General features: G+C 44.3%; 1 protein-coding gene across 1 annotated transcript in view; it reads right to left on the bottom strand.

Moving 5' to 3' along the window:
* The window catches only part of LOC106609095 (laminin subunit beta-1), a 30,452-nt gene extending 20,662 nt beyond the window's left edge, over positions 1-9,790 (bottom strand). The window contains exons 1-4 of the mRNA XM_045721919.2: positions 9,606-9,790; positions 8,714-8,886; positions 5,726-5,864; positions 28-101 (exon numbers count right to left, since the gene is read on the bottom strand). Coding sequence (XP_045577875.1) covers positions 28-101; positions 5,726-5,864; positions 8,714-8,886; positions 9,606-9,636 — 417 coding nt within the window. The 5' untranslated portion in view covers positions 9,637-9,790. The remainder of the gene's footprint in view (positions 1-27; positions 102-5,725; positions 5,865-8,713; positions 8,887-9,605) is intronic.
* Between the last annotated feature and the right edge of the window lie 1,696 nt (positions 9,791-11,486).

Below are 11,486 nucleotides of genomic sequence, written 5' to 3'. Positions count from 1 at the left end.
TGTGTGTGTGTGTGTGTGTGTGGCCACCTTAAAGGTCATGATGAGATGTGTGAAGTGGAACTCAGCTTCCAGGTTCAGTTGAATGGTCACATTCTCCACACCTGCAGCACAGGGAAACAAACACACAACACACACACACTGAGAAAGACATCCCATGACAGACAAATCCTGCTTTAAGTCAGGAGGTAGGAGTTACAGACCCATAAAAACACACTAGTGAGTCTGCCAAAATCTCTGCTAACACACACACACACACACACACACACACACACACACACACACACACACACACACACACACACACACACACACACACACACACACACAGGAGATGGGCTGATTGGCCGTGTCAATTTGACCATGTCAATTGGTCTTTCTGCCACACCCATGTGACGAATTGATCCGTTGCCGTGGTAACATGTGCTTAGTGGGATCTCATAGGGACTAATGCACCGGGATATGGAAATTCCAACCCCTGCTTTTCCATGTTTCGTCCTTCCTGGTATTCCCGGACCATCTGGGCATCTGGCTGTGGCCCCTTCCATGACTGAACAACAATGGACACTTTATCCTCCCCATCTGTCAGAAGACTCAGCAATGAATAAACAAACCCACTGCGTGTGTGTGTTCGTGCGTGCATGGGCTATGTGAGTCTGTGTTAGTGTTAGGACTGTGTGTGTGTGTGTGCGTGCGTGCGTGCGTGTGTGTGTGTGTATGTGTGTATGTGTGTATGTGTGTGCGTGCGTGCGTGCGTGCGTGCGTGTGTGTGTGTGTGCGTGCGTGCGTGCGTGTGTGTGTGTGTGTGTGTATGTGGGAAAGCCAGTCCAGTTCCCATGCTCTCAGACAAGAATACCTCAGTCTCTTATTATGTTGTCCAGCTGCAAGTATGTGTGCGAGGGAGTGTATGTGCATGTGTGTATTACAGGGAACAATGCAGTCATGTCGTGTCGGCAGTGTTGATTTACAGCTGTTTCTAACACCTGTTCACGTGAGCATACCTGTATATCCTCTGCCCTGAAGCCTGCTCTGATTGGCTGAGCTGTGTTGCTCTGTGATCTGCTCTACTCACCGTACCACCCCCTTGTTCCCATGAGAACACATTTAGCGCACACTGACCACACTCTCTCACAGCTGGACTTCACCATGACACACACACACGAGCACACATGTTTGTATTACTATCCTTGTGGGGACCTAACAATTGATTCCTACTCAAAATCCTATTTTCCATAACCATAAACCTAACCCTTAACCTAACCCTAACCCTATTTGTTTATTTCAATTCCTATTAGCTTTTGCAGAAGCAGCAGTTACTCTTCCTGGGTTCCACAAAAAACTTAACAAGTAACAAAACACTGATACACAAGGACAATAACACAAATGTAAAATACACCGATATACAAACAATACAACAAAGAAATAATAGAAACAATATAACTGAAAAAGTTTTGAGCCAGCTGCAGCTTTGTTAGGTCTTTCTTTGGAACAAGACCAGAGCCTAAACAACTAGTACAGTTGATTTGTGTCAAAAATGCAAAACATCTTTTTATAACAGATATACTCCTCCCCATCTTCACAACAAATTTGTCAATATGACTTGACCCGTGATACTGTAATTGACCATCCAAAGGTATACCTAGGAGTTTAGCTTCCTGAACTTGCCTCTACAGCCACACCCTTTATGTACAACTCCAGTTGAGGTTTAGGTCTTAGAGAATGTGTTGAACCAAATACAATGCTTTTAGTTTTAGATGTATTTAAGACCTGTTTATTATTAATCACCCATTCTGATACTGACTGTAACTCCTTATTTAGAATTTCAGTGAGCTCACTGGCTTTGGGTGCTGACATGTAAAGTGTGGAATCATCCATATACTTAGTCATTCTAGCTTTGTGTAAGACCTGTGGCAAATCCTTTGTTAAAATAGAGAAGAGTAACGGCCCAAGGTTCTGCCCTGAGGGACATTGCACTGTACATATCTGATGCGAGAGAAGATTCTATCGAAGAACACTCTCTGGGTTCTATTGGATAAATAATTCTCCAACCATGTGTATGGCAGGTGGTGTTTTTTCAATAACTTTTTATGATCAATAACATCAAAGGCTGCACTGAAATCTAACAACACAGTTCCAACTATCATCTTATTATCAATTTATTTGAACCAATCATCTGTCATCTGAGTCAGGGATGTACAAGTTGGGTGCCCTTCTCTATATGCATGCTGGAAAATAGCATTGTATTTGGTCAAACACAATCCTCTCCATCACTTTACTAAGAACAGGCAGCAAACTGATTGGGCGTCTGTTAGAGCCAGCAAAGGTGCCTTTACTATTTTTAGGCAGTAGAATTACTTTAGCTTCCTTCCACGCCTGTGGACACACACACTCCCTTTAGTCTTTGGTTAAAGATATAGCAAATAGGGGTGGCAATATAGGGTGTGTTTGTAAATTCAATCTGGAGCGCCAAAGCACACAGTGCGTTTTGGGTGTTTGTAAATTCAGAGTGTTGTCAGATTGTCCGTTAGGAAGTTCAGAGCGTTTCGCTCTCGGAGCGTTCAGAGAACATACTGGACGCTCTGGCCGAGGAGTAGGGTTGATCCGAGTGTTCTGACCTCACAACGGCAGTCAAGCGCCTAAGCTAATTGGCTAACGCTGGCTAGCTTGCTAGCTACTTCCAAACACAAATGAGAGAACACCCCACTCTGACCATTTTACTTGCCCTAGCAGAGTTGGTTAGGCTGTTTTCATGTTATCAAGAGTGTTGGTGACTGTAACTTTGCTACTGGCAACAATTTAACTAAGCTTTTTTGCAGATGTTTACTGACACCGGCCATATTCAACGGGTGTTGAGCGTTTGTAAATGTATCAGTTATTCTGCACTCTGCTCTGAAATCGGAGTAGATAGCCAGAGTGAATTTACGAACGCACCCATAGTCTGCTACCATTCTCAATAGTTTCCCGTCTAGGTTGCCTATACCTGGTGGCTTATCATTATTGATGGATAACAATAGGTTTTCCCACCTCTCCCACACTAACTCAATGTTGTCATTTCACTTCTGAGTTTTTCCACTTTACTAGTGAAATAGTAATTGAAATGATTGCCAATATCAAAAGGTTTCGTTATAAATGACCCATCAACTTCAATGAACGATGGAGATGTATTGGGTTTTCTGCCCATGATATCATTTAAGGTACTCCAAAGTCTTTTTCCATTGTGTTTTACGGTGATATAATTTCTTATTCTTTTTGTTAAGTTTAGTCACAATATTTCTCAATTTATAGTATGTCAACAATTTTGTATGATCTTTTATGAATTACTTTAGGCCCAAACTTTGGCTTTCCTTGTTATTGCCACAATGTTATGGTCACTACAGCCAATGGAAACAGATATTGCTTTGGATGTCACATATCCAACACTATTGGTATGCACTCTATTTGGTTGAGCGATAACCTGGGTCATATTACAGGCATTAGTCACAGTTAGAAGCTTCCTCTTGAGCGGACAGCTAGTTGCTAACCAGTCAATGTTCTGGTCACTCAGAAAATAGACCCCTCCCAACAATTATAAAGCATTGCACACATATTATCCAAATACTGACTCTTAGCACTTCGTGGCCTATAGCAGCGCCCCAAAAGAAGAGGCTTTAGATGAGGCAGGTGAACATGCAACCACAACATTTCAACAACATTTGACATGAGATCTTCTCTAAGCTTTACCGGAATATGGCTCTGAACATAAAGTATACAGCAACACCTCCCCCATAGGCATGCACGTCTTTTCCGTAGTTAAAGTATATGCATATATTGCCACTGCTGTATCATCTAAGGAATTAGCTAAGTGAGTTTCAGAGATGGCCAGTATATGAATGTTATCCGATGTTAGCAAGTTACTGAGTGAATCCAGGTGAAAGCTATGATCCCTTATTGATGTCACTTGTTAAATCCACTTCAATCAGTGTAGATGGAGGGGAGGAGACATGTTAAAGAAGGATTTTAAAGCCTTGAAACAATTGAGACACGGATTGTGTATGTGTGCCATTCAGAGGGTGAGTGGGCAAGACAGGCGCACCGGTTTGAATGTGTCAAGAACTGCAGCGCTGCTGGGTTTTTCAAGCTCAACAGTTTCCCGTGTGTCAAGAATGGTCCCCCACCCAAAGGACATCCAGCCAACTTGACACAACTGTGGGAATCATTGGAGTCAAAATGGGCCAGCATCCCTGTGGAACGCTTTCCACACCTTGTAGAGTCCATGCCCTGACGAATTAAGGCTGTTCTGAGGGCAAACGTGGTGCAACCTAATGTTTTGTAAACTCGGTGTATATTAATATGGGCTATTCTTAGCCATTTCCTTGATAGCTTATCTGAGAAAAAAAGATATACTGTATATGCGTGTGTGTGATGTTGGGCTGAAGCTACTGGCCCTGAGGCTTGGCTCTCTCATTTCTCCCAAGCTTTAGGGAGGGAGGGTGGACAATGAGCCTGTTGTAGCAGATGTTCCTATGCGCTCTGGCAGCTTTCACAGCTGGGATCAGTTCTTTTCCTGCCTCTGGCGCACAGCTTCAGAGAAGTCCTCTTTGAGGAAGATGTTGATTCCTCTCAAGTTCTTGGCTCTCTCCAGAACAGCCATCTTGTCCTCAAACCTCAGGAGCCTGACCACTATCGGCCTGGGTCTGTGACCTGGGCTGGTTACATGTTTTCCAGACCTGTGAGCGCGCTCCACCTCAATCTTCGTATGATCCATCGGCAACTTTTCAGTGATCATTTTCCATACTTTCTCCTCAGACTCGGCCCAGTTCTCATGTGAAGACTCTGGTATGCCATCCACAACGATGGTATTCCTCCTGGATTGTCCCCCTGGATCTGTTTTCCCAGTCATTGCTAATAAGGATTCATGTTGATGTCATCTCGAGAGGACTTACAGTTTGTTGTCATCTTACTGCAAGTCTCTTTCAGGACATACACATCTCACTGGGAGAACTGCAAACTGTTCTTACAGTTCTGAACCTCCCCCCGTCAGATCATCAATTCTTTCGTTAGTCGAGTCCATCAGTATCTGAACAAAGCTGTTGAAGCTATTTTCCTGTTGTTGTAACAACGTCTTGTAAAATCCTTTTTGTTCATTTAAAAGATCCTTGACCTGTGATAGAGAAACACTGTCCTCTCCATTACTTCCACCTTTGGCTTTGGACGCCCTGGTAGCAATGTAGGCTAACGCTGGTACTCCACGCAGTTCCAGGCAGGGCAGGTCACAGGGCAGATTTAAACAGCAACAAACAGCAGGGATTTAGACAGCCACAAGCCCGGGACAATCCACAGTCCCAGCCAGAAACCTTGCTACGCCAAGCAGCTCTTCAAACTTTTGGTTGGCAGGATCCCTGGACAGATATAGTGGTACCAGCAACCGAGGCTAACCGCGTGGCGGGATCCAAATTCAAAAGCTAGCTAGTAACCAAACTTTTTCAATAGAATTGTTTTTCAGAGACTTTCAAAACAACAAACCGAGCTCTTCCTCATTCCGCCCTCATTCCGCGTTCAACATGTGATGTCCACACTGTAACCATAATTGTAACACTAACCCTAAACCTAAACCCTAAGACTAAAATAGCCTTTTTCCTTGTGGGGACTGGCGAAATGTCCCCACTTGTCTGAATGTTCCTTATTTTACTAGTAAAACCAAAAACATGAGCACAAACACCCACCCCTACACACACACACATATTCTCACCATTCTCAGACTGCCACCAGGTCTTGAGGCGGTTGGGGGCGAAGGTGGTGACCAAGTTTTCGATGCTGTGGCTGGTGGTGTGGTTCATCCTCTCATCATACTTCTCCCTGGAGTCACACACAAAACACTTCTTCTCCTCCTACAGAGAGAGGGAGGAGAGAGTGTCTCAGTACTGTGAAAAACATGATCATTCACCTAATTATAGAGCTACCACTCAGTCTGTCATCACACACAAACAGTATGGGTGAATATGGGTAGGAATGGGGCCCTATAGTGTGTGTGTGTGTGTGTGTGTGTGTGTGTGTGTGTGTGTGTGTGTGTGTGTGTGTGTGTGTGTGTGTGTGTGTGTGTGTGTGTGTGTGTGTGTGTGTGTGTGTGTGTGTGTGTACATGATTAGCTATTCTTGTGGGAAAATGTTGTTAGTCCCCTTGAGGTAAAATGCTATGCATAGGTGGTTTAGGGTAAGGTTAGAATTAGTGTAAGGGTTAGAATTATGTTAAGAGTTAGGGTTAGGAGCTAGGGTTAATTTTAGGGTTGGAGCTAGGTTTAGAGCTAAGGTTAGGTTTTTGGGTTAAGGTTAGGGTTAAGGTTAGGGTTAAGGTTTTGGGCTCCCGAGTGGCGCAGCGGTCTAAGGCACTGCATCTCAGTGCTGGAGGCGTCACTACAGACCCTGGTTAGATTCCAGGCTGTATCACAACCGGCCATGATTGGGAGTCTCATAGGGCGGCGCACAATTGGCCCAACGTCGTCCGGGTTAGGGTTTGGCTGGGGTAGGCCGTCATTGTAAATAAGAATTTGTCCTTGACTAACTTTCCTAGTTAAATAAAGGTTAAATAAATTTAAAAAAAGGTTAGGGTAAGAGTATGTGTTAGGGAAAATAGGATTTTGAATTGTGTGTTCCTACAAGGTTAGCTGTACAAGACTGTGTGTGTGTGTGTGTGTGTGTGTGTGTGTGTGTGTGTGTGTGTGTGTGTGTGTGTGTGTGTGTGTGTGTGTGTGTGTGTGTGTGTCTGAGTGTGTATATCCTGTAGTGAAGATAATAGTTTATTCTACTCTCTAGGCTCACTGCCCCCCTTAGCAGCAGAAGGTTTGTCTGCTCTCCAGATGGTTTGGCCTACACACACAGATTTTGTATTTTCTTCCACACACACACACACACACACACACACACACACACACACACACACACACACACACACACACACACACACACACACACACACACACACCCTACTCTGCACTGTATCTTCCTAACAAGTGTGTGAGTGTGACTTTCACAACTTTCTAATTTCATCCAAGCAGTTGCTTTCCAATATATCTGCACACACAAGTTTTAACTGTGTTGAAATGTGACCACATGTAACTGCTAAGTGGTCCAGCTTCCACTCCCCGTTAGGCAAAGTCTGCTCCCAGAATTCTTTGCACTAGACCCTCAGGCTCTTCTCCTCATCCCCCGTTCTCCTCCTCATTACAATGACTCATCCTAGAATGTTCCAATGTTCCGTTAATCGTCCCACAGCCCATTGGTAGATAACACCCCCTTCACATGGACACATTCTGTAGGCGTTCACCCCCGAGGGGATTCTGGAATAACGGAGTACCCCCGATCATGAACTCTCCCCTTCTCACCCCCCATGACAATCACACAGGGCGGTGATTGTGTGGCACACAATGCTTATTGTGGAGGGAAATGCCAAGACTCCCACGCAGCACAATACCATAGAGTCTCTTTCGTACACTCAAATATTACACTGTACTGTACTACACCATTACGTTACAACACCATTTTTGGAAACACAATGAAGTGTTATATAATATACCTGCTGGTCAGGTGTAATATAATAATAATCATCATTTAGCAGACGCTTTTATCCAAAGCGACTTACAGTCATGCGTGCACACGTTTTACTTATGGGTGGTCCCATCCAGGGAATCAAACCAACCATCTTTGCGTTGCAAGTGCCATGCTCTACCAACTGAACTACAGAGGACCAGTGAGTGTATAGATCATATGTGGCCCAGCCCTATTAGCTGCAAATGTAATGGTCATATTGTATCCCATTGCCTACAGGAGGTGTAATTCCCCTATCTGAACCGCCTGGGACTTACCTCCAGGGTGGGTATAATACCCATCTGTGCCTCATGTGTTACTTCTAGGTGCAAAGCCTTTTGGGGTCCCTAAGCCCTAAGCGGGCAAAACATTTTAATGGCCTCCCCTCTTGACGGCTAAGAGAAAAAATATAATTTTTAATCAAGTAAATTTCCTGCAGTACACATTTTGCTATGGGGCATAGAGAAAATGTTTTAGGCAATTCGGTTAATAACAAATTCTTATTTACAATGACGGCCTACCCATGGGGGCAGAGAGAATATTTTGCCATTTTATAACAAATGTCATGCCATTCTACTAATTTTGCCATGGGGTGGAGAAAAATATGCAGTTTTACAGCTAATTTCCTGAAATTCTACCCACTTTGCCATGGATTGAAGACATTTTAGCAGTTTTAAAACTAATTTCTAGAAATTCTACACATTTTGCCATGTTAATATGATATCAGTGAGATATCATAATCAATGGGGGAAGTTCAGGGCCACTCGGCACGGCCCTTCATGCATGGTCAGTAATTCGCCCATGATTTGGGGGGAACCGTGATAAAAGTATAATGTTTTTATTTTATTTGGATTACATTTAGATTTTGTGTCACTGGCCTACACACAGTACCCAATAATTTCAAAGTGGAATTATGTTTTTATACATTTTTACAAATGAATTAAAAATGAAAAACTGAAATGTCTTAAGTCAATAAGGAAAACTGCTGATGCACAACCACATTTCGAAGTTGCACCTTATGTATTCTACTATTCAAACTCTCAACAGTTGAAAGCAACCGCTTATGTCAGTCCCTAGCGGCTGCTTATGCCCACTGCCGGCCCTGTCTTAGTGTAGTGCAACTACAGTATCTGTGCCCCAGGTGTGAGGTGTCTTACCTCCAAGTGACCAACGATGCAAAAGCGCTCAGGCTTCTCAATGCCGCAGGTGGAGGAGGCGGTGAGCTTGTGCGCGCGGCCGATCAGAAGGTCCCCGGTGGCGGGGTAGCAGCTCCCCTCAGTGCACACATCCCCAAACTCCGGCATCTGGGCAAAGGTGCGCCACCCGAGGGCTGAGCGACAGAAACAGCGGTGAGAGTAGCTGATGATGCCACACGGGCGAGCAAAACATGTCGGAAGTATAACTCCCCATGCAACTATTATGCTATACAACTCAACTATCCCACAGTTAAACATCTGTACAAATGTTTCTATTTTAGACGTAAGAGACGTGTCTCTGCATTGCTATCACAGTTTCCCTTTAGTCTATTTCATCACTGGGTATAAAAACATAACGGTCACAAGATATGCTTCTCTTCGGTTAATTTAACTGAAATCACATGGATTCGCTTTCCTATCGATCCCTGTGGGGTGACTGTTTATGAAAACAGGCTGCTATGTTCGAGAACAACATCGACGGTTATTTACTGTACAAAATAGCTTCTGTAAACGATAGCTAGTTGAAAATAATGAGCCCAAAACATCTTTAAACAAGCTTAGTGGACTGAGACATCTGACATGTATTAACTGTTGAACACATTTCAGATGTTTAAATAACGGCTTACAGATGTTCCTCATTAAATGTCCCCATGGTCCTGGATAAGTGAGAGTGAAAAGTTACACTGGAATTAAACTCCTCTATTGGAACTCTTCACGTTTTACTTTTCCTCTTAAGACACTACTTGGGCATAGGCAACTCCTCAAAGGAATAGAAAATACTTTAGCTAGCTACCTGCGCAGTAGGACATCCACTCTATAAAACGAAACAGTCCCATGTAAAAACAATACTTACTCAAAAGTGATGCGATGTGCAATATCAACATTTTCGAGCATGAAACATTGATAATTATCCCTCGGGTTGTTGTCAGCAAGTCCTGAAGCAGTTGTGTACGTGAGTGTCTCTCTGTGTGTGTGTGTGAGCGAGTGGTCTCTGTAACTCTGTTCTAGTATGTCGTGGCGAGCTCCCAACTGTGCATCCCACGCGCTCCCGAGTCTCAACCCTCCTGGCAGGCTATGCAGCGCAGCGTGCTAACGAAGATAAGCGCGCCCACTTGGCGCACCACATTTAGCCAGGAATTTCATTAAGTACATCAAATAAGTAAATTACTTATAAAGTCAATAGACTGATCTAGGTGTGTCAAATCAAAGTTGTGGTTAGTATGCTCAGGCTACTGAGATCATTAAGAACATATACAAAGGAGATGATTGTGGACTACAGGAAAAGGAGTACGGGGCTGTAGTGGAGCAGGTTGAGAGCTTCAAGTTCCTTGGTGTCCCCATCACCAACAAGCTAACATGGTCCAAGCACACCAAGACAGTCGTGAAGAGGGCACGACTAAACCTATTCCCCCTCAAGAGACTGAAAATATTTTGCATGGGTCCTCAGATCCTCAAAAGGTTTTACAGCAGCACCATCGAGAGCATCCTGACGGGTTGCATCACTGCCTGGTATGGAAACTGCTCGGCCTCCGACCGCAAGTCACTACAGAGGGTAGTGCGTACGGCCCAGTACATCACCGGGGCCAAGCTTCCTGCCATCCAGGACCTCTATACCAGGCGGTGTCAGAGGAAGGCCCTAAAAATGGTCAAAGACTCCAGCCACCCTAGTCATAGACTGTTCTCTCTGCTACTTGAGCGCCAAGTCTAGGTCCAAGAGGCTTCTAAACAGCTTCTACCCCCAAGCCTTAAGACTCCTGAACAGCTAATCAAATGGCTACCCAGACTATTTGCATTGCCCCCCCCCCCCCTCCTCTTCTACACTGCTGCTACTCTGTTATTATCTATGTATAGTCACTTTAATAACTCTACCTACATGTACATATTACCTCAATTACCTCGACACCGGTGCCCCCCGCACATTGACTCTGTACCAGTACCCCCTGAATATAGCCCCGCTATTGTTATTTTACTGCTGCTCTTTAATTATTTGTTATTCTTATCTCTTACTTTTTTTTAGGCATTTTCTTAAAACTGCATTGTTGGTTAAGGGCTTGTAAGTAAGCATTTCACTGTAAGTTCTACACCTGACGTATTCGGCGCATGTGACAAAATAATATTTGATTTTGTAGGTCAGACGGACATATGTGTAGCTCTGGAATGCATGGCTGCACATACAGTACCTGCCATGTTTCACAAGATCAACTTCATTGTTCTTCTGATTGACCTCAGAAGGAGAGTTGCCCAGCTAGCAATGAGGAATCAGCCCAGAAGTGGCCCACTTCCAGGGGGCCGGAACTGATTGAATCGGCCCGGAATCGAAATGAATGACTGCCCTGAATCGGCCCAAGTACATCGGGTTGTTTCCAACTACCGGAATTCAGCCGACGTTGCCGGCATCTTCCCAGAATCCCCCCCAGAAGCGGCCAATGCAAATTTAAATAAATGCATACAAAATCACCCGATTTAGTAATTTAAAATATTACTATTATACATTTTATACATACAAATTATACCCATCCACACAAAAACATTTTGTGTCGGAGGAAACACCATATACCTGGTGACCGTGTCAGCCTGCATGCGCCTAGCCTGCCACAGGAGTCACTACAGCGCGATGGGACAAGGACATCCTGGCTAGCCAAACTCACCCCTAACTTGGACGTCGCCTCATGGGACTCAAACCTGCATCTGTAGCAACGCAGTTTGCACTGCGATGCATTGTCTTAGACCGCTG

This window comes from Salmo salar, chromosome 07 (assembly GCF_965601325.2).
Source record: "Salmo salar chromosome 07, fSalSal1, whole genome shotgun sequence".
Classification (NCBI taxonomy): domain Eukaryota; kingdom Metazoa; phylum Chordata; class Actinopteri; order Salmoniformes; family Salmonidae; genus Salmo; species Salmo salar.
This window is presented reverse-complemented; position numbering and strand designations above follow the sequence as displayed.